Raw genomic sequence first — 24,759 nt, forward strand, 5'->3', positions numbered from 1 at the left:
AGACCCAATCGTTCTGATGCAAACAACCAGAAGGGGTGGGGAGACTGCTTGGTCGGGCAGTTTGAAGGGGAGGTGTTAGACAGCACTCAGCCACACGCACACAAAAACTAACCTGTCAGGCTGCAAGCTTTACACGTTAGTCATGTTGGGGCAACAGGTCCATCTTTGTTTTGACTTACATGAAGTGCCTTTACTGTAATGTGAATGTATTTCTGTCACTTGTGACATGCAGGATTTACATCTTTCTCATGAATGACCATTTTATGAAACAATCAACTAGGTATATTTTACAAATTCAAATGTTTATTTCCTTCTGTACAAGTTTACATCCAATTTGACACCAAACTGCACATTTACAAACAGGCATTCATCCCCAATATGATAATTCAAACTGAACATGACAATAGCAAAAGCTCAAAGACAACCCCCCCCCTCCATTTCATATTATATTACATTCCTTTCTTATACTCACCCTTTAACAAAATCATTTCTGAAGTCACAGAAAAACCAAACCTCATTCAATTCACAAAACTTAGAATTCACACTTTAAAAAATCTGTCATTAATGTTTATTTTAAGATTCATTAATGACTTGAAAGTCAGAAGAGACTGGTTCTATCACATCTGCCCCTCAAACTGCTACCTTCTTTCATCAAAAGTGTCAAACTTTCAACCACTCATGCGCGAGTCCCACTTTCTCTGAACATTTGTTCATGTATTCACTGTCTTCCTGTCCTGCATTCCACACATGATCAAAAGGACTGGATGATCACTTTGCGCTTGTTATCGAGTGTGAAGTGGTTGGATTTGAACAGGTCACTGCTGTAGAAGGATGTCAGATTGTGAATGTTGATCTGACGAGCCTGCAAAACAGCAGAAAGAATTATCAAAATTATATCCAAAATACTGGACATGATTCTTTCATTGAATCAAGTACTACTGAGTTCACTGCAGCAAGCACCACATGAAACGTATTTTCTTTGATAAAGAAAACTACTGAATCCTAATCAATCTTGTTAGCAGAGATGACAGGAAATGTACCATCATGTGGTTGTGACCTTCACCTTCTCCCCTTGGCCCCCATTTTCAATTCCTTTGAAGGTTTGGTCGCACCTTGCAGTCTTGTTGGCAAAACGACAACCACCACAAAAGGTAAAGATAATCTAAAATAAAAGGTATGTATAACAGGGAAGTTAAGAGAAACTAATATCAATGGTATGAATCAATACTGCAGTGTTAACACGTACCTTGTCAGCCAGATCTTTCTCAGCAATCTGCACCTGGTCCTGTGTAGTGCCGTAGCGACTGCGCTGGTACGCCGACTGATCCTGTGCCAGCTGCTTCAGCAGGAACAGCAACAGCTGGTGGGTGTCCTTACGGAAGGACAGGTACCGACTGAATGTCTGCAAAATACCAAGAGGAATCATTAAAAACAGTGATGGGCGCAATAGCTGAGTGGTTAAAGCGTTCTACTTTCAATCTGAGGGTCCTGGGTTCAAATCTTAGTAACGGCGCCTGGTGGTGAGATTTTTCCAATCTCCCAGGTCAACATATGTGCAGACCTGGTATTGCCTAAACTCCATGTATATACACAAGCAGAAGATCAAATATGCATGTTAAAGATCCTGTGATCCATGCAAGCGTTCAGTGGGTTATGGAAACAAGAATACACCCAGCATGCACACCCCCAAAACATGAGTATGGCTGCCTACATGGCGGGGTAAAAATGGTCATACACGTAAAAGCCTGTTCGTGTACAAAAAGTGAACGTGGGAGTTACAGCCCACGAACGCAGAAGAAGAATTAAAAACAGCCAGTCATGGGGTATAAAATCGTCTGATATTGTTAAACTCACTTTCCTCTGAATTTTTCAATGATCAAGCAAGAACACGTCTGGGTTTCTTTATACGGGGAGGCAAGGAGGACTCCTGGACTGCTAAAATTTACACTGGTAAACTGTGGGAGTGTTTGGAGTTGCGTGTTGTGAGTATTCCTACTAATTACTTTTTTCAAGAGATCAATTGTCTTTCAGGGGCCTCAGCAAGCTTGTAACACCTGTTTAACCTTCACCGTACTTTGTGGGTCTGACAGACCCATTTTTGCCTTAAAAAATGCCTTTAAAATATATTTGGTGTCCGATTAATTTGAAATTTCATGACTTTTGTTGTCACAACATATGCATCATTTTAGTAAATTAATGTACACTTTAACTGATTAGTTTATCAGTTACGTAATTGTGAAAATTTTTACCTGCATTCCTACGTTGTGGGTCTTACAGACCCATACTCCCCAAAGAAGAGAAAACACTAAGTACCCTTATTCGTAATTCGTGGGTCTCTCAGACCCATACTCGCAAAAGAAGGGAACAAACCAATAATCCCTTTGTACTACGTGGAACGAAGTGATTGTGCGTACATGACTGATGACACATAGGCTACCTCACTGCTTCTGTAGTTGGCTGGCACATCGCATCCGGCTCTCACGGAGAACACAACAGTACAGCAGGCTACCGGTGTCATTGCCTCAGGCAAGTTATATTTTGATGATTATCAAGTTTATTAATTGCCATCAAGTTAGCTTGCCATCTGTTCGATACTTTAGGTCGATTCCAACATCGCCATCTCTGAAGGCATCAGTAAGCATTGCAGAGAACATGAGGCTGAACAGCATTGGAGCCAGGACGCAGCCTTGCTTGACACCATTTGTGACAGCAAAAGGAGCAGATGTTTCGCCATTGTCCTGGACTCGAGCCTGCATGCCTTCATGGAATTGGCTGACCAAGGAAATAAATTTCCGAGGGCATCCGTACTTTTTTTTTGTTTTTGTTTTTTTGTTTTGCTGCCCCATCATCTGCGCCGTTTCAGTGGCATTACTCCCACGCCGCTCATTTAGATTCCCCCATACACGGCCACACCCGGGTTCGTCCGTCGCAGTCCCAGCGTCGGCAGTCCACAGGGAACCATCGATGTTAGGTCGCCTGGAGGCCACACACCAGAGGAGACCCTGCACTGCTGCTGAGTCACTTCAGTGGTGTTCAGTGGTGCCTGTTCTGTTTTAACGTACTTAGGACACCACCTACTAAGCCCCCTACTAACGACAATAATGGCTTAGTCGCGGAGCCAGACTGAGCGAGCGTCTCTCCCAGAGTGGAGACCGCCACCACGTCCCTCAAACAACAGCCCCCCCATGAATCTGACGACATTGACAGGACTCACCCAAAGCACGGAAGTGGAGGGGTATCGAAACTGAGGTCACCATGAGAGCAGGGCATGAAAGGTCACAGACTTTGAGACTATTTTGTTTATATTGATGACGATGAAGGGGGAGGAGGATGACGATGATGATGACGATGTTGCTATGGAGGTCCATTTTGGTTTGGGACTGCGTGACAAGGCTGTACTCTACGCTTCCTGTCATAATGATATCCCGGCGTTAACCAGGCCCGAGAGATACAGACACTTGCAGTGTTGGTCAGGTAATTAGAGCAACACACCCAAAGACGCATCCTTGAAGTGGATGACACTCGACTGTGTGGTCCCAGTCTCCCCATTTAAGCCCACAGCACACTCAACTCTGGGTAGGAGCCGGCCACGGGCTGAAAAACCCACCTCCACTGGGATTCGAACCCGCGTCCTCCCAGCCGTCAGTCCGCGACGCTAACCACTTCGCCATGGCGGCTGGTAGGGCATCCGTACTTGGCCATGATCTTCCACAGTCCCTCTCTACTCACGGTGTCGAAGGCCTTGGTGAGGTTGACATAGGTGGAGAACAGAGCAGCATTTTGCTCCTGACATTTCTCTTGCAGCTGCCTTGCAGCAAACACCATGTCGGTGGTTCCGCGCTCTTTCCGGAATCCACATTGGCTCTCAGGCAAATGACCTTGGTCAAGGTGTGCTGTGAGGCGGTTTAGTAGGATCCTGGCAAGTATCTTGCCTGCGATGGAGAGCAAGGAAATGCCCCGATGGTTATCACAGGCTTGCCGGTTCCCCTTTCGCTTGTACAAGTGAATGATAGATGGATCATCTCTTCTTTCCACATGAGTGAGTACAGCTGATGGAGCTTCTCAGTCAGCACAGTGCCTCCATCGTTGTAGACCTCTGCTGGTATGGAGTCTGAGCCAGGTGCTTTGCCACTGGATAGCAGATGGATTGCTTTCTGGGTCTCAAGAGGTGTTGGCGGATCGTCCAGTGTTTCGTTGATGGGGACTTGTGGGAGACGGTCTATGGCTTCATCATTTATGAAGGAAGGGCGATTTAAGACACTGTTGAAGTGCTCAGCCCAGCGTTCGATAATTTTCTCCTTCTCGGTGATCAAGATATTCCCATCTGCACTGAGGAGGGGGGATGATCCTGAGGATGTGGGGCCGTAGACTTCTTTTAAGGCATCATAGAACCTCTTCATATCGTGCCTGTCAGCATATCCCTGGATCTCATCAGCTTTGTCACTCAGCCACTTATCCTGCATCTGGCGTACCTTTTGCTGAACAGTCCTGCGGATGGCATCGTACGCATCCTTTTTTGATGTGGACTTTGGGTTGCTGAGGTAGGCTTGATGCAGACGGCGTTTCTCATCCAGAAGCTGCTTGATTTCATCACAGTTTTCATCAAACCAGTCTTTGTGCTTTCTGGTCATGGGTCCCAGGGTCTCTGAAGCTGTACTATAGATCAGCTCACGCAGGGTCCTCCAGTCAGACTCCACATTCTGGTTGTCCAGAGAGGCGGATTCCAGACGATCTTCCAGCAGCTCCACAAAGGACTGTTTGATGGTGATGTTTTTCAGCTTAGCAATGTTAAGCCGTTTTGGAGCCTTCTGGCCTTGGGGGCGTCTCTTGGGCTGGATTCGAATATTCAGCTTCGAGACTACAAGGCGATGGTCTGTCCAACACTCGGCGCCGCACATGGTCTTTGTTACACGTACATCTTGCCTATTACTTTTCCTGACGATGACATATATATATATATATATATATATATATATATATATATGTGTGTGTGTGTGTGTGTGTGTGTGCGTGCGTGCGTGTGCGTACGTGCGTGTGCGTGTGTACACCCGCACATTCCAATATTCCGTTGCTCCTACAGTACACATGCAAACACACACATACCTCATCCTCTACACACACACGAAGACACACACATGCGCGCGCGCACAGAGCTCTCCTGACGTGTATACTTACACGCTCGCGCACGCACACAAATACACACACACACAAATATATATATATATATATACAGAGGCTGCCACACATACACACACACACATACAGAGGCTGCCACACACAGACAGACACAGACACACACATACAGAGGCTGCTATTGATTGGCCGGAAGAGGGGTGGGAAAAGATCTGATGACAGGAACGTGTTGCTCAGTCTATTGAAGTTGGAAAAGCCCACATTAATTTGTATGGGTCTGTCAGACCCACGATGTATGAATAGGGGGTAAGCTCTGGATTCCTTCTTTAGCGAGTGTGGGTCTGTGAGACCCACAAAATATGGATAAGTGGGAAAATAACCAAGTACGGTGAAGGTTAAATCTGCAGAAGAAGTGTCCCTCTAATCATTGCATATCCATCCGTAGAGAAAGTCTCCTAAGCATTGATTCAATTATCAACCATTCCCCATTCTTATCTGGCCTAAGACGGGTTTGTTAAGATGAAAAATTTGTGATATACTTCACAGGAAAAAAAGAGACTTCTGTTCTCTTTTAATGGACACTCAGTAAACCATTCCTCCTCCTCTTACTATAATTTTCAAAAAATACTTACCTTTCTCATGCTGCGCATGACACTGAATTTCTGAGTGGCAATGAAGCTCTCCAACATGATTCTGATGGCCATGTTCACATCATCCTCATTGACGTAGTCACGCAGGTGCATGCGTGCATGAGCCTCAGCCATTCGGATCATGGACTCAATGTGTCTGACAGTGATGGGAATGCTGCCCGTTGCCTGTTGGGAAAGACGAATGCTTCACTGTTAACAAGTGTTTTTTCATCACTCAATTCCTGCATGTTGATACACTTCTGTGATGTATGCATCACAATAAATGACATAAAATCACTATTGTTTAGGTATTAACTAAAGCATGGTGTCATGGATTTTAGATACTTAAAATTTAACATTAAAAAGTCATCAGTATTTCCTCCACGTACACCTTTCCCACCTGATTTCAATGTTTCCAAAACACAAAGAAAGAAATGCAAACAAACACATCCTCACTCGATGAAAGCCCCCCCTCCTGTGAAAGCGTCTACACTTGGTCAAAGTCGAGCGACAAACTTCACACTTACCATGGATTCTCGTCGCAAATCAGCATACATCTTGGCAATTTTGTCCTGGTCCATTTGGTGCAGGCGGGGGTGCACCTTCTCCTTGGCATAAATGATGTACTTCTTCAGCAGTTCCTGTGGCAGGGGCTCCACAGTGTTGTCTCCATCACCCTCAAAGCTGGGAGGCTGCAAAACAAAAAATTAATATATATATATTTTTTTTTTTTCATTTCAGAAGCAAGTTAGCATCTGGTACTCTTGTGCATCTGGTCCCTCTTTTAATACACTGATTAAAAATATACAGACACAATATATATTCTGTAAGTCGTGTTTATATTCGAAGGAGTCTACATCTGGGCAACAAACCGTCAATTACCTCAGTACATTTTTGACTGTTGAGTGCATTTTTTATTTCCGTCATTTAAAAAGGAAAAAAAAGATACTGGTGATAATGAATTTAAGTAGAAACAATTTAAGTAGAAAACTTCAAATGGAAGGGAGACGAACACTCCCCACCCCCTCTTTTTTTAACCATACACTCTTCAAAGTAAATGTTTTCCCCAAAAAAAACCTCCAGCCAGTCTGCACAAGTGGGTGAAGTTAGCACTTTGTACCCATAAGTGCAACTGCACTGCAGTTTTTGTGGAGCAGCCCTGCCGAGCAGCTCGGTGCAGTCAAAGCCATACTTTCCCTGTATTTTCTCCCCCTCCACAAGATTCTAATAGTTGCCTGGACACTCGTCTTTTGGAGGAGACAATAAAGCAAGGTCCTATGTGTAAAACGAAGTAAACATACAAGCACCAATGACAAGAAAAGGGTTGTCCCTGGCAGAATTCTGTCAAAAAAACCCACATCAACTCCAATAGTAAATGAATACACTTGCAGGCAGAAAACAGGATAAAAAAAAAAAACACAACAGTGGGTGGCACTACAATGTAGTGATGCTCTCTTCCTGATAAAAGTTTGGATTTCACTTTGGAGAAGTATGTTGTGACGACAAGTAATACAATCCAATACAAACATAATTCCAACAAAAGAAAAGTGAGATGGCACACTCACCATGGGCTCGTCTTGCCCCTCGGCAGCAGTGGCACCAGGGTGGTGTTTGATGTGGCTCCCGGTCACAAACCTCGCCAGGCGTTCATCCTGCACCAGTCACACTACATGTCAACAATCATTCCACACACATCACCACCACCACTCCACACACACACCACCATCGTATCTCTGCCATTCCACACACACCACCACCACCACCACCGTATCTCCGCCATTCAACACACACCACTACCACCACCATCGTATCTCCACAATTCCACACACACCACCATCATATCTCCGCCATTCCACACACACAACCACATCTCTGCCATTCCACACACACCACCACCACATCTCGGCCATTCAAGACACACAACCACCATGATATGCCAGCCATTCCACACACATACCACTACCATATGCCAATCATTCAACACACGCCATCATATGCCAACCATTCCACAATTACAATGTGCAAACCTTTCCACACATACCACCATAATATGCTATCAATATCACAACATTCCCACTCAATTACACATTTCCAAACTTCAGCTTAAAAGTATTATGTTCAGTTTCTGATCAGTATCAAGCCCACTGATTTCCACGCAGCTTTTATGTTTTCAGAAGTGGCCCAATAGCCCTTTCAATGTCTTTTTCTATTATTTGACATTCCTCTTTACACTGAACACAATGTGCAGGATCAAAGTTGCTTATATGAAACAAGCTAAGAAAAAACACCCAATGTATCATTGTTCTCCAGTTTCTGCCTCAAGCAGTTGAAATTCATTGTTAAATCTCGCTTTTATTCCAACTCTTGAGAATTTATTTAAAGTACTTCATATACATGCCATGCTGAAAAGTAAAAAGGCCACAGATAAATATGATTTCAAAATAAAAATGTGAAACAGTCAATGTTGCATTAAAGCTGTAAGAGTTACATGCACCCCCAATATATAGCTCTTGAATAAAAAAACAAAACAGAGACAGTGAAGTTCAAAGCAGCTCACCTCAACAGAATCCACAACATCTCGGACGACACACAGGATATCAAATCGTGACAGGATGGGCTCAGTCAAGTCCACCTGGATCAACGAATGGAAACATTCAATTAACATACAAAACAAATCGAGCCACCTTCCTTACCCTACCTCAGAGAATACACCAACAATGAAGTTATAAAAGTTAATCAATCCAATTTGTAGTGAAGCAGTCTCAATTCCTTGTCGGACTTGGCATGTATACACTATTTGTGAATAGAAAGGTCAGGTACCAATTACTGCCGACAGGTCTTTTTTTCCAACTGACTCTCCAATAATATATATATTTTATAAATGAGCATGTAAGCTTCTATCTTCTTCTGTAAGCTATCTGGTGCTTTAAACAAATACAAACACTATAAATAACACTTTCATTTCTCTAAATCAACACTGAAAATTATACAACAGCCCTAAACATATTCACACTGTGCTATTCTGCTTTCAACGATGAATTCAGAAGAGAACTTACATTTTCAGAGAAGGTGAGTGAAGGATCATATCTGCCTCCGATGGGGTTGGCAGCAGCAATCACCGTGCAGCGAGCCTGTAGAGAGGTGACAATCCCAGCTTTCGACACCGAGATGCTCTGCTGCTCCATGGCTTCGTGAATGCTTGTTCGGTCAGCATCGTTCATCTGGAACGCATAACCAGCTGTTTTAATTTAACCTGAAACACAGGACTACTTTGTGCAAACAAGCGAAATTTGGCCAAGCAGAGCAAACCGATAGGCCTAGTTTGCATCAGTTTGACATAGTACAGTATATGACACCAAACAAGTATTTACATAATTAGCCGCAGCTACTTTTGATTTATCCTTATAGGTTCACTAGTAGTTTGTTCAGGACAGGAATCCAGACCTCTGCAAGTCTGCACCAACGGGTCATAGTATATTTATGGAATTAATAGAAAAATACAGATGCGAGCTATTTTCCTGCGATTACTAAGAACACTCCAACCACTAAGAGACCAACACTACTAACAGACAGAAAAAGGGGTGGGGAAAAAAAGAAGCCAAACTTATCATTAAGTAGAAACAATGAGTAATAAAATGTAAATGTAAAGCTGGCATGATAAGAAAGTAATACAGGATGAAATACACCTAACAGGGTGAAATTATAATGAACAGAGATGACCCTACCTAGAACTTCCAACTAAGTAACCAAAAATACGCAGTAAGTAAAACAACTAATAAACCCTGCTCACCTTGTCAAACTCATCGATCAGACACACCCCCTTGTCAGCCAGCACCAGAGCTCCAGCCTCCAACGTCCACTCCTTTGACACTGGGTTTCTCTGCACGTACGCCGTCAGACCCACAGCCGACGCCCCCTGACCTGTGGTGAACACGACGCGAGGTGCCGTCTTCTCCACGTACTTCAGGAACTGGGACTTGGCCGTGCCCGGGTCACCGCAGACCAGGATGTTCAGGTCCCCTCGCACTTTGTGCTTGCCGCCAGGGTTCTTGGGCTCCCCGCCAAACAGAGCCAGAGCAATGGAGCGCTTGATGTCTTCATGGCCGTAAATTGATGGGGCCACGCTGGCAAATATCTGTGGAACAGTCATCAGGAAAGTATGCAATGGACTGTGTGTGCATTCTCACAAACTGTCTTAAATGCAAACGTTACAAATTTATTGCAAACTGACGCCACTTTGATTGCACTGCTTACACAACCAGTAAAGACAGGTACTTCCCCAGCCAACTTCAAACTTTGCAGTGTTAAAATCGAAACCAGTAAAGACAGGTACTTCCCCAGCCAACTTCAAACTTTGCAATGTTAAAATCGAAACCAGTAAAGACAGGTACTTCCCCAGCCAACTTCAAACTCTGCAGTGTTAAAATCGAAACCAGTAAAGACAGGTACTTCCCCAGCCAACTTCAAACTCTGCAGTGTTAAAATCGACCATTTCCTCAAAAGATGTGTCCCTTTTCTAAAGATTCCCGCTGAAACTGCAATACAGTTTAAAATAGAATACTTATATAAAAGAGTGCTATATAATTTACACAAAAATAGTTAACTTACATAATACTTGTGTTCAATTTGATATAAATGTATCTTGGCCTTAATACATGACAGAACATCAAAAAAGATACAAGTAGCTTACACCTTAAAGTCTACTTGTATGCATGTGTATCTTGGAATAAATGATATTGTATTTTTTGGTCTATGTCTTGGGTTTAAGTGAATGATTTTTATTCCTTTTATATTGCATTTATCAGAAACTCTCTTACATAACATTATGTTAGGAAGAAAGTATATCAAAAACTTTAGGGGAGAAAAAATGCAACAAAAAAAAACTGGTGCATACCATTCTCAGTTGTCTCCCTTCCCTTCTGACTGCAGTTACTCTGATACTGGTTGCTCCGTTTATCATTTTGCTGTGGTGCACAGCTTCGTTTATCATTTTGCTGTGCTGCACATAACCTAGGAAGCCATTGTAGCTAGGCTGAATTCCATAGTGAAGATAATTCTACAAAATTTTGACACTTGAAATTATGTTCAAGGTTATGCGTACAATGAACGATGAGAACTGGTTTGTTTTTTTTGTTTTTTTAAATCTACACAAGATCTAGGAGTTAAAATTCAACTTACCCTTTCTCCTATTCTCTGGTCTTTGGAAAGAGCCACAACAGCCTTGATGTCTTCATCTGTCAAACTGTTAGCAGCCAACTTGTCATCCTTCTTCTGGATGTAGTTTGCTTGGATCACTGTAGCGAACACTGGGAAACCATTGGCAGTGTTCAGAGAACCGTCATAGTTGTTGTGGTAGATACCAGTCAACTCCTGCACAGAAAATGGTTTTATTTATTTATTATTATTGGGTTTTTTAAATGTCTTAAAGTGTTTAAAAAGGCTATAAATAAATCTGATCAAAATATCCAATACATATTCATGAAAAAGCTCTAGTTCAATTAGTAGTCCACGAAGCTTTCAATCCATTAACAAAACTTGGAATGAATTTTTTGACAGATAATAAAATTTGTCAAGCCTTTGGCATGATCAGTTCAAATTCAATGGCAATAAAATCATACATCAACACATAAGGTCACCTGACCTTTCACTGGCAGACATACTTTGCCATGCTCTACGCTGGGAAAAGCTTCATGAATAAGAAATTTCACAACCTGTAATCTTTATTCAGTCATGTCTCCAAACTATTGAAGGTAACAGATTAAAAAATATCTATCACCATGCTATACAGTCTATATGCTAAGGGGAAACAGAGACATAAATGACAAGAGAATAGGTCACACAGCAATCCACCACCACCCCCTTCACTCTGTCATACACCCAAACACACTTCAACAACATCCCATGCATACATAAAGAAATTAATTCTTCATGCTTTTGCCCACTGGATTACTTTTCTGCAAATGGTAAGCAAAACTTGAACAGTGTTGTTTTAAACAGGCTGGGGAACAACTGAAGAAGAAGACACTGAAACCAAGCCGGGGTCCAGGTCCTATGCCCAATGGGGTGCAGGGGCCACCTTGGCCCAATGGGGTGCAGGGGCCACCTATGCCCAATGGGGTGCAGGGGCCACCTTGGCCCAATGGGGTGCAGGGGCCACCTAGGCCCAATGGGGTGCAGGGGCCACCTAGGCCCAATGGGGTGCAGGGGCCACCTTGGCCCAATAGGGTGCAGGGGCAACGCCCTGCTGGTGGGACCAGGGAGGCAAAGCCCCCTACCCCAGAGAAAACTGAACTTGGCAATTTTTAAGGCATTTGTAGGCCTTTTCCTGGCATTAATATCACCTTCACCTCTCCCGTAGTCTGGGTTCAGACCGTTGGGGCACCGCTGCTGACCTGACCACCACCCCTCTCCACGGTTTTCTGATTTCCTCAGGGCGTCACCGAGCGTCAAGCCTGTCCACCCCCGGATGTTGTCTTCCCATCTCTTCTTCTGCCGTCCTCTCCTTCTGCCTCCTTGTACGGTGCCTTGCAGGAACGTTTTGGCAAGACCAGATGATCGGGAGATGTGTCCATACCACCTAAGTTTGCGTTTTTTCACTATGGACAGAAGGTCTTCGTAGGGTCCAATACTTTGCTTGATTCTGTTCTTCACTTCCATGTTAGTGATGTGGTCTCTGTAGGAGATGCCAAGTAGTCTACGAAAGCATCTCATCTCGACAGCTTGGATTCTGGCATTAATATGGGTTTTTGAAAGAAAGTTTTGACATAATTGTGGCTTTTTTTTTTTTCCAGTGGAAAAGATTTTTCAACAGAAATTCGCGTTTCAGCGGAAAATTCCCCAGCCTGTTATAGACAGTGTACATCAACAGGGGTGAATGCCTGTGGAATACCGTATACACATTATTATTCAAATGTATACATACCATTTCATATTAATAAACAATGAGGCCAGGAGATCAAACAATTAACAAACAGTAAAGAGAGGTAACTCTCTCCACACACAAGGTATACAACTTCAAACCAAAGCTGCTTACGCTACCAGCTAGCACACAGGTAAATAAAAGGTACATTGGAACAAATCCAGACACTTCCCCAAAAAAGGAAGCGCCGGGCTTGCCCTTATACCGATCATTTGACATGTGCACACAGCAGCAATGACAGAAGAAATGTGCAAACACAAATATAGCTTTTATTCAAGACTGGCATAGCCTCTTTAATCCTGACCAAGCCACACAGACAATACAAAACACATGGTTCCCCCGGTGGTTTTTCGACTTGATATTAATAAACAATGAGGATACAATAGTATACATACTATTTCATCGCCTGGCTTTACAGTGTCAACCAGATCATCCAGGAGAATGGCATCTTTCGATCGAGGTAATCGACCAGCTGGAACTTTGCCTGGCGATTCTTGCATCGTGACCCGCTGATAGTTCTTGTACAATGTCTGCAATCACACATCACCCACTTATTATTATGTGTCACCGCATGAATAATCACAAAGCTTGGCATGTCATCCACTTTGAGTTCTTCTACCTAAAAAACCAAAACACAACATAGATCAGATCAGTTACTCAAGGAGGCGTCAATGCGTTCATACAAATCCTTATACGCTACACCACTTCTGCTGAGAAAACACAACACTGTCCATTTGATCATTCTAAAATTTGGGGTTTTTTGATGACTCAGTAAGCACCAACAGAGAAGAAACTTTTTTTTTCAATTCAAGCATGCAGACTCAATCTTGGCACTTGTACAACTGCAAGCACGGCAGCAAGAGCATTTTATCAATATAATTCTCTGGATTACCTCTCCTACACTTATCAAATGGAATTACTAAGAGGGGCGTCTTTTCACTGTTAGAGGGCGATAACCAGCGGGACAAAGGGGAGGTTACCTACTTCCGGGAGGTTATCGGCCGTAGTTTCGTCTGCTCCGCATAGGCGGATAGTAGTTTGCACAGGACAGGAATGTCAGATCCCTGCCGGAGTCTGCACTAGTTGGGTCACGGTTAAGTATGTGTAATTAAAAAATAAATAAAAAAAAATTAAATAAAAAAAACTACAAGCACAATCACAATTCCACGTGAAGAGTGTTATTCTATTCCTTGCAACTGCAGAAAATGCAGAAACAGGTGGCCTGCCATGTTAACAACCTTTCACCATAAACTAGGCATGTCCTCAATACAGGTGGTGGTCAGTCCTGATCCTCACCTGTTCCATGTTGATCTCGAAAGGCCCCTGAGACTGACACTCTGGGCAGGCCCCTGGCTTGGTCTCTGTGTTCTGGGACTGGTAGAAAGGGCCCAGTACGAAGCCACACTTGTTGCAGTCGTACTTGACAATGGCCAGCTGGGGCAACACCCCGGTCACACTGGTCACCACCCCGTTCGTCTTGATCAGCTGGTTCAGGTGAAGTTGCCTGTACACCAAAATCCATTCCTGTTCTATCACACCTGGTACAGGTGAAGCTGTACACCTAAGTCCATAACTGTTTTATCACACCTGGTTCAGGTGAAGCTGTCTGCACACCAATTTCCATACCTGTTATATCACACCTGGTGCAGGTGAAGCTGTACACCTAAGCCCACAACTGTTCCATCACACCCGGTTCGGGTAAGCCGTCTGTACACCAAAATCCATACCTCTTCAATCACACCTGGTTCAGGTGAAGCTGTTTGTACACCAAAAACAAAACTGTTCAGCACACCTGGTTCAGGCAAAGGTGTTTGTACACCAAAAACCACAACTGTTTTAGCACACCTGGTTCAAGCAAAGGTGTATCAGTAAACCTGGTTCAGGTGAAGCTGTTGGTACACCAAAAGCCATAACTTTTCACCTGTTTGTACACCAGAAACCTGAACAGTTTTAGCACAAGTCCGGTCATCCCATCCACAATAAATAGGGTGTCCATTAGTGTGTAAGCACAAATAAAGAAAGAGTGATTCTGACTGATATCAAGCAATTTTACAATCATATTCTTCCTTGCCTAATAATTCAAATAATAAAATATATATATTTTTTTTTAAAAGGGGCAGGGGAGGGAGGGGTGGGGGCGAGGGGAGGGGTAAGTGAGAGACACCCAAGAGAACAAAGAAATAGGTCCGTAAGGCCTGACGAAATTCTCAACATAGCCACTCTGCTGCATTATTACAAGCAAATCTCAAAGTTACCTTAACGAGCGGATTTCTTCCACCAAAGGCAGGTCCTGGATGCGAACCTTGATTTCCTGAACAATGCGCTCATAATTTGGATACATGCCAAGTACCACCTCCTTGGCAGCCTGGAACACAGCAATCAATTTTTCAATGCTTCATGCTGGAAGACAAACACACAAAGGCCAAAGAACAAATGATATAAAATTTTATTTTCAAATAATAAGAAATAAATAGTGCATTCTAAATCTACAAAGATCATGGATATCATCCAGTAATTTAGAAAGAAAGCAAACTTTGTGAACATATGAAAGCGCACTCTCATATTCAATCACTTTCAACATTCACTTATTTCCAAAAACAATGCAACACATGTGCAAACATTCGCCAAACCTGGACACGCACACACAGACATATGCCTGCCCCCTTAAACCAGCACCTTTTTTCTGGTCTAATTTTGCTCCAAGTGGAAAAACTACCACACAGACATGCACCCTTCTTCACATTCGCACACAAAACAGCATGTACAATCATTTCACTTCCTCACACACACACACAAAAGGAAATTTTCTTCCTAAAATTACGTTCAAATAACATACCGTCACCCACTAGTGCAGACTCCGCCAGAAATGTCAGACCTCTGCCAGAGTCTGCACTAGTGGGTCACGGTTAAGTATGTGTAATTAAAACTTGGTATATACCATCATTTGTGCAGCATGTGGATGCACTGCTTACCTCATCAAAGTTCTGAAGCATTTCCACAGGAGCTTCTGGCAGAAAGTAAGCCAACACCTGCAGGCTGGCGGCCAATGTGTTGTAGTCAATAACCAAACTCTGGTGGTTGCCTGGATAAAGATTCAAGCTGCTTGTCATTTTCCACCACACAAATCAACCCATGTAACTTCGCCACACACATCGATCTATAAATCTTAGTGCCAACAATTTTCACATAATATTCCAATGTATTCAGGGCTGTATACACGTCTGACATTTTAAAGAATTTCCTTTTGGTCATATCTTTCAAAATGTGACATGTCATCTATCTATCCACTGATACCAAAGGTATATCTTACCATGTGTTGTCCTGACAGTGACAGTAGCATTCCGACACCTGCTAAAAATATACCAACATGCCACCAGAAGGAATTTCAAACCACCTCATTTTCTATTGGAACTGGTTCAAAAAACAGCCAAATTAATTTGTAAGTGATCACAAGGCTGAATCAGATCTATTTCTGATATTTATACTAAGTAAAAGGAAAGTTTCATAAACAAAGTAGCAATTTCAACTTGCCTTCCACCATTTGTCGGATCTTTTCCCTGTAGACATTGTGTCCGTTTTCGTCAATGTGTGTGCGCAGGAAGTTCTTGAATCTGTTTTTAATCTCTGTCTTGGGTCCGAGCATAGCAACCCACTCCCTGACAGTATGGCCTTTCGTGTCTTCAAGAGTGGTCACGCTCTCCACCAACATCTGTGAAAGCAAGAGAGTGTAAGCTGACAACTGGTTCCTTCTTATTTCCAGACAAGACAGTTGCAGGTTAGGACATATGTAGATTACTTAAGGTAAAATAAGACAGTTAATGTTATGGCTAAAGTATTAAAGGTCTTACAGCTTAATCGAGCCACATGGGCAGTGAATCCATATCTACTGAGTCTTGGGCTTATCAGAAGAAGGCTGGTCCCAATCCTCTTTCCATAAGGTCATCAATGGTGTGAGACTGCAAATCTATGCCTGAGCAAATGTGTGATATTTCTTAAAAGCTGTGCATTTCAAGTTTAAAGTAGACATGATACTTCACATCTGCTCAGACTGTTGATATTTAACTGTGTAAAAAATACACATGCTCAATGTATAAACTACCTCAAGAAAATGCAGAGATGCTTTCATTTACAATTAGAAATGTTAACCCCCTGAGAGCTTTAGCTATCTGATGTGCAGCAGAGGACAAGCCTTGCAATGAGCCTGCACCTGTAGGTCACCAGTAACCTGATCATCTTGCTATTGCACTTAGCTTCAGGGGCAAGAACCTAGCACTCGTACTCAGACAAGAGTTCAGAATTCTCACTGATTCTTACCTTAAATATTTAGGGCAAGATTGTGTGCCTAGGATAACATATATTCACAATTAGATCATAACAGCAACATTAAAGAACAATAATTATGAAGGTTTAACAGTATTTCTATAATCAAGATGACAATTATAATCCCAGGCAAACATGCTAGGGTTGACAACTTCCTTTAAGTGAAAACATGCTAGGGTTGACAACTTCATTCAAAATGAAAAATGCTGGGGATGACAACTTCATTTAAATGAAAAATGCTGGGGATGACAACCACACAGCAACTTACATCTTCATCATCTTCTCCCTCCCCTTCTGCAGCTTTCTCGGCCATTCGTCGCTTGCGAGCTGGACGCTCCTCTTCATCATCAGATTCATCTGAAACCAAGAAAAAAGTGCCATCTGTCAAAGAAAAGATCCAGGGGGGAAAAGGCAATTGATTTTTTTTTTAAAAGCCCCAATGAAGTGACCAGCAATGAACTTCCACGAGTCTTATGTCTGTGGTTCAAGTCCCAGTACTTCGGGTGTTAAGTGTGAATTGTCAAACCTCCCAGAGCCAGGGCAGCCTTAGTACATACATACCAGTACAACTTATTTCAACATCACATCCAGATTTTACCAAGTTATTGGTGGAAAAAGTATATATTAATTTATATATATATATATATATATATATATATATATATATATATATGTACATATTTCCATTATATATATAAGCACACTGCTTAAAAGGGAGACAAAAGTTACAAATCAAAGCTTACCATAAAGCAAGCCCCGTCTCATTCGACCTCTTCCTCTGCCTTCTTCTCTATCCCGATCTCGGATTTCCCGTTCAGCTGCCTGACGCTCGCCTTCAGACATCTCAGAGTACTCTGACATGTCAAGTCCCTCCTGTTCATACGTATCCAGTTCGGGAATGACACGGTAGTCCCTGAAATATATTAAGTAATTCACTCTGAAACTGTCTGGAAAGAAAACAGTGATCATTTTAATCAATGTTTTTAATATAACCTGGCAGATTTTATGGAATCTATGCCAGCTTGTCATTTCATGTCTGTATTTTCACCTTCTGGTCTGGGTACTATTTTTTTTTTTTTTTTTAAAACCTCCCTACAGAAACTCACATGATAAGACAGTAGACATCGTTTTACTTCTAAGCTAAGGAAAAGTTATGTGATCATTTCAATCAGACACATCTTTGCAGTCCTGTCAACATCAATCAACATTCCTCTTTTAGAAAGTTACTACTGAATCAACATATGTTTAAACTTTTCCCTATTTTTGGCTTTCTGGCTTTTGTAAAAAAAACAAAACAACAGCAGCAACTCCAAATTGCTTACAAGAAAGCAAATAATGAGAAGAGATCATATTGTTTTGACGTCTTGCTGGTGCACAGCACAGAATATGTGGTGTGCATTAAGATACAAGTACACTGCTACAAGCTTCTCATTAACACTGCTGCTCATTTCTTTGCTGTCCATGAAAACATTTTTTCCTATTTGCTTTACTTCAATGATGTTGAGCCAGGTGAGATCAGCCTGAATGATATAATACTCAAGGAAGTGGAGAAAATCACAAAAACTTCAGATGGATCAGATGTTCAAAACAAGAAAATTTTCACTGGCTGACAAGGTTACTTGTCCCCTTTTGTGCTTTGCTCAAAATCAATCCTTATATGATCAATCCCATTTTATTTTCCTTCAATGTCTATTGAAGTTGAAGCTGACAGCACAGGATGATATATTCATGTGAACAGTAAGAACCAACTGAAATACACTGAATAAATAATTCAGGGCAGTCCGTTTCTGGCCCTCCATCCACTGCACACATACTGAAATACTGCAAAGACAATACTGTACTTTTGTTTTTCTCGAGGTCTTCTTGTGGAATGCCGAAAAAGCAACAGCAACATGGAAATTGCCATGCATGTACCTTTGGAGAAAATATTAGGTGTTGCAAGACTAGCAGAGGACATGGTAACTCATGATGTACTCACTGTTCCAAAGCATCACCGAACAGCTCCTCTCCATCCTCCTCCACCTCCTGGTCCCCTTGTTCTCCTCCCACCAAGTCACTCTCATCTTCAAATGGTGGAAGGTCACGATCAGGACTTGATGACCGATCAGTTCGACTGCTTGGTTGTGCTGGCCCCGGAGGGCTAGTGGCCATAGAAAAGGGGTCCGATGATGGTTCGCTCTGCACATCAGTATTGTTTCAGGTTCTCTCATGACAATGTCAAAAGTAGTTATCAAACTCACAGGCCATGAAACTGAACAGATGCGAACTTCATTACCCTGCGGTAAGGGATAAGTAGGTGTTTACTGAACTGTCTCCAACGGAGGATTGGTGCTATATAAATATCCAAATCATCATCATGTGCACTTGCTTGTATGTTATCAGATGACTGAGACAGATCAGTTGAGTTCAGTTCCTAGGTGTGTGTAGGATGTGTGACTGCTTATGTGTAATCAATGACAGTGACAGATCAGTTCAGTTATTCAAGGTTAGCGTCACTGCCTTCAGACAAATTCGTATCATATACTGATATAGATACAGTACACCACATCTGTTAAGCAGATGCCCGACCTGCAGTTAACTAAAACACATCCTGTCAAGCCTTGCGGAATAAATAATTAATACACACATACACACTACTAGTAGTGCGGCTCTCACCACACACGGACACACACAAAGAGGCACAGGAGATATATCCAACAATCTGCAGTCACAAAAAGACGATCATGAGTGGAAAGATGAGTGGGGAAGTTACGTGCACGTGTGCCTTAGCATGCAAGTAACAGAACAGCACTTCAATTGTCCCTTATTTCAGATTCCTTTGCAGTTCACACTTCTAGAGCAACTCTCTTTCATACTGCATTATACTGTAGCCCGAAATGGGGTTCAAGCTTACACGACACAGCTGGAGCTGAAGTTACCCCGTTGATTTTGATATGGGAAAGCAAAACTGAAATTCATCCGTCCTACAGTCCCTGGAAAGGAAACAACTGGGAGACATGATGTGAAGCACCATTTCAGCATTCATCGTCTGCGTGATTTGCACATACTCGATGCAAGTAGAAGATCGACTGTGGTGATATTATCAACATCCCACTATGTTAGCATTGACTTCTCGAGATCAGTTTCAACTGCTGAGTGAAAGACTTCTCACAACAAACGCCAAATACAGTGTGTCAGAAGCCGATAAGAAAGGGTAAACATGTTTACTTACATCTGTCGTTCGTTCATGAAATAAACAGCCATAGTTTTAACAATAATACTCTCTAGCCTAATAATTTTGTAACTCACCGACATGGCTGCGTCTCAGGATGCTGTGGTCCAAACCGCGGGAAAAGTGCAAATTAGGTTAGAGGTCAGAGTGCACAGATGAAAATATAGTTCCAAACACTTTTCACGTCAAATGGCACAAGATGCATCAGACTGTGAAATAAAGACATTCAATTTTACTGACTTTTACTTTTACTTTCTAACCTACATAAAACATAGAAAAGGGACCGAAAAGACCCATTTCATTTAGTAATTCATCCGCAGTTTTCGCGCCATTCTGGAGGCCACACAAGGTTCAACATTCTTACTTCCGTTTCTAATTTTAGCCCATCCCTGTGAGGTGGGGCGTAAGTAAAAGAACTTTCGAATGGTAAACCACACCTCGTGTGTTCTTTTATTTTCGTTTATATAGGTATGAATCAGTTGGAATTGAGTTCGGAGAACTTTTATTTTGCTCAAGAACAATCTTTTTACCGCAAAGCCCCCATTCCTCCCTCCTCCCAAATCCCCAAGCTTTCAGGCGGGTCATCAAGGTATGGTGGCAAACGCCAAACCCTTACTCCTCGCACTGCACTGGCTGGGTTGACAAATGCGGTTTTAGTCGAGTCGGGTGTGCGACCCGGGACCGCTATGCTGGCAGGGTTAGCCGAAGTGTGAACGTGTCGTACCAGACTTCTTTCCCTCTTCAAGCAGTTGCCCAGGTCCAGTTGTGGAACGTTGCCCAGAACTCAACACCGTCTCAAAGCAACCTCCGAAAATTCAAATTCAAAATCAAAATGAAGCTTTGAGTCTGATCCTTGGTACAACAAAAGACACGCCTACGGAAACCATGCAATACCTGCTTGACCTTCCCATCAACGCAGGCCAGAAACAAGTTTGAACAGGTTAAGACCTTCAGAGCCGGCATTAGATAACCGGCCGGCCTCAACTGAAATCCCGGGACTGCATGATGCAGTCAAGGAACCAAAAGACAGCCATCTAGGACAAGGAAGATCATGGATGGGGCAGGCAGAAGATACAATCCAGCTAGAATGCCGATTTCAAGACCTGAAAGAAACAAAAGAATGGAGGGAAAACCCCAAAACACCTCAATCATCTATTCAACACAGCCGTTTCACCCACTCTAGATTACGAAGACATTGTCAGGAATGGCCAGAGGGCAAAACTGATGCAGAAGTGAAGCTACTCATAGAAGAAAACAGTAAAGAAGAGGACATCATCATATACACAGATGGCTCAGTCACCAAACTTGAGACCCGGCCAATCCGGTTGAGGATTCACTGCGAAACAAAATGGAAAAACAATTAGGGAAGAGAATGCTGCCAACAAAGTCACAACCTCCAATCTAACGATGGAAGTTGAAGCTATGACACATGCTCTCCAGTGGCTATCATCAGTCTATCTATATGCCTGGAAACCAACATGCCATGATTCTAACAGACACGATGAACCTCATACAGAAAACTGAAAGTGGAATGAGAAGACCAGATGGAGTGGCACTAGTGAGGCAGTGCGGGTACTTTCAGATTCAAAACCTTAATAATAATAATAATAATGGATACTTATATAGCACACTATCCAGAAATCTGCTCTAGATGCTTTACAAAAACGCTTTGTTAACATAAAACATTACATCTATGTTACATCCACACACACACACACACACACACACACACACACACACACACACTGCATACATACATTTTAACATACATGTGTATCTAACAGCTACCCTAACACATACGCACACATAGGCAGGCACAAACTTACATAAACGCACGCACACACAATACACATACATACGCATGCATGTAGTTATGTACACATACATATGTATACACACATAGTCAATAGTCAAGCACAGCCAACGCAAAGGAAGTGGACCTGCCACAATTGAACTTACTGCTGAGGGAAAAGGTGAGTTTTGAGACGAGATTTAAAAGATGCAAGGGAATCAGAATGACGGAGGTTATCAGGGAGCTTGTTCCACGTCTTTGCCAATTGAAAAGAAAACGATCTGTGTCCATAGGTCTTACTTCTGACGTGAGGTATCCTGAGAAGTCGCCGAGTATCAGACGGAGGAAGAACGGAGCTGGCGAGACGGGGTATAGATATCAGTGGAGGAGTTCAGAAAGATACTTGGGGCCAGATCCGTTGTTTGCAGAAAAGGTCAGAGTGGATAGCTTATAGTCTATTCGATCAGTTTCAGTTTCAGTAGCTCAAGGAGGCGTCACTGCGTTCGGACAAATCCATATACGCTACACCACATCTGCCAAGCAGATGCCTGATCAGCAGCGTAACCCAACGCGCTTAGTCAGGCTTGAGAAGAAAAAAAAAAAAGAAAAAAAAAGAAAAAAAAAGAAAAAGGTGAATAAATAATAGATACGCTTACATAAATAAATAAATAAATAATAATTATGATATATAAAAAAGGTAGTAGTAATGGTAATAATAATAAAATAATAATAATAATAATAATAAATACATAAATAAATAAGACAATATTCGATCAGAAACAGGCAACCAGTGGAGAGACTGAAGGAGAGGAGAAACATGGTCAAAAACCTTACACTGATAGTCATACTGCCCAGGACATGCAGGTGTTAAGGGAAATGAGCGAGGTGACAGACTTGCTGGTTACACAACAACGAGCAGCCTACATCTAGAAAAACTGGGAATCCTCAGAAACTGAGTCAAAGAATAACAAACAGAACAGGTACGAGGCCATCACACCATCGATCGCCTCAAAGAAATAAAGGTAGAGAGAGGGAGTGGCCATAAGTCTAGCACGAAAGGTAGAGCATGATGCTTTGCAAATCAAAAGAATATTGGCATCATTTCCAAGCCAACATTGCGCAAATTTCTTCAAAACGGAACAGCTTCACTGGGCTTTTCCAAATACAATAGACTGAGCAACGCGCCAGATGCACGTTCCTGGCATCAGAGATCTTTTCCCACCCCTCTTGCAGCCAATCAGTGGCAGCCTGTGTGTTTGTGTGTGCAGTGCGTGCGCGAGTGTGTAAGTGTACCCATGTGTCAGGAAAGCTCTGTGCACGTGTGTGTATGTGTGTGTGTTTGCATGTCTGTATCGTGGAAGCAACGGAATATTGGAACTTGCGGGTGTGTGTATATATATTTGTATTTGTGTGTGTGTGTGTGTGTGTGAGGGCGGCGGGGGTGGGAGGTGGGGGGTATGGGCATATGTGTGCGTGCTTGTATAAGTGAGTGTGTGAATGTGCGTGTGTGTGTGTCAGTGTGTGTGTGGGGAGGAGGGGGGGGGGGGGGGGAGGGGGGGGGGGCTCGTGTACGTTTATGAGTGTTTGTGCTTTCATGTCTGTGAAACTGCATGTTTGTTGCATATCTGCTATGCATGTCAGTGTGGTGTGTGTGTGTGTGTGTGTGTGTGTGTGTGTGTGTGTGTGTGTGTGTGTGTTACATTTATTTATCATCATTATTGTCTTTTTTTTACATTTTTATTTATTATTATTATTATTGTTATCATTATTATTATATTTTTTCTTTTTCTTTTTTCTCAACGCTTGACTAAGCAGGTAGGGTTACGCTGTTGGTCAGGCATCTGCTTGGCAGATAGTGTGAAGCGTATATGGATTTGTCCAAATGCAATGTCGCCTCCTTGAGCTACTGATACTGATACTGCCCACGGTCCTCATCACATTTTCTGAGAAGAAAAACCTCTTTAAAAAGTATATTTTAACTCTCTCCATATGAACGGTGAAAGAGACGACGTTAACAGCATTTCACCCCAATTACCACCATCAAAATATTGCAAGCGGAAGGCTCTTATACTGAAGAGGTGACTGTTGACAAAGAATACCACAATTCTGACGACGGAAGCTAAAGGTTGGGTCATTCAGACACCCACTGGACATCCGAGGGGTCTGTGTAGAGGAGAAGAGAGGACTGGCCGTACTGAGTGAGTTAAAACACCAGAATTATGGAAGAAAACAACAACAAATAATCAACCAAAGAAATAAAGGCAACTCAAAACAGAATAAATGCTTCCTGATTACACATGGAAGGATTAAAGAAACAAAAACAAAACCACACTTCCCAAATGCCATTTAGGGTAATATTTTACCAGTCTACAGGAAGTAATTTTTGTGGTTAGCTACTGAGAATTGTGATGCTTTCACCATCTGATATAGATAATATATATATATATATATGTATATGTATATATATATATATATATATATATATGATAGTTGTGTCCTTCACAAAAGACTAACCATCTGATGATACAGCAGCAAACTGCATGATCTGATATTAGCTGAACACAACAGCCAATTAAGCAATGAAGATCAGCTTTCATTTTGACTATATACTTCAGAAATACGATTAAGTTAGATTGTTTGAAGATGTTACTCAAGTATCACCTGCATACACAAAAGATCAATGGTTACAAGTCAAGGGAGTAAAAGATGCTTTTGTCTTTGAATGTCCAAGCTCAATGTGTGTTTCTCATTTGAT

General features: G+C 42.3%; 1 protein-coding gene across 1 annotated transcript; it reads right to left on the bottom strand.

Moving 5' to 3' along the window:
- Window positions 1-302: 302 nt before the first annotated feature.
- LOC143285010 (DNA replication licensing factor mcm2-like) lies at window positions 303-20,331 on the bottom strand. Its single transcript, XM_076592177.1, has 18 exons — window positions 20,290-20,331; window positions 18,980-19,179; window positions 17,745-17,914; window positions 17,270-17,358; window positions 16,213-16,390; window positions 15,654-15,763; window positions 14,937-15,046; window positions 13,978-14,185; window positions 13,077-13,211; window positions 10,941-11,132; window positions 9,553-9,897; window positions 8,819-8,983; window positions 8,320-8,394; window positions 7,328-7,414; window positions 6,290-6,454; window positions 5,766-5,948; window positions 1,247-1,402; window positions 303-862 (listed from the first exon to the last, which is right to left on the bottom strand). Exons 1-18 carry the CDS (start codon window positions 20,293-20,295, stop codon window positions 752-754), a joined length of 2,685 nt encoding a protein of 894 aa, XP_076448292.1. The 5' UTR covers window positions 20,296-20,331; the 3' UTR covers window positions 303-751.
- Between the last annotated feature and the right edge of the window lie 4,428 nt (window positions 20,332-24,759).

The sequence above is a fragment of the Babylonia areolata genome, chromosome 8 (assembly GCF_041734735.1).
Source record: "Babylonia areolata isolate BAREFJ2019XMU chromosome 8, ASM4173473v1, whole genome shotgun sequence".
Lineage (NCBI taxonomy): Eukaryota > Metazoa > Mollusca > Gastropoda > Neogastropoda > Buccinidae > Babylonia > Babylonia areolata.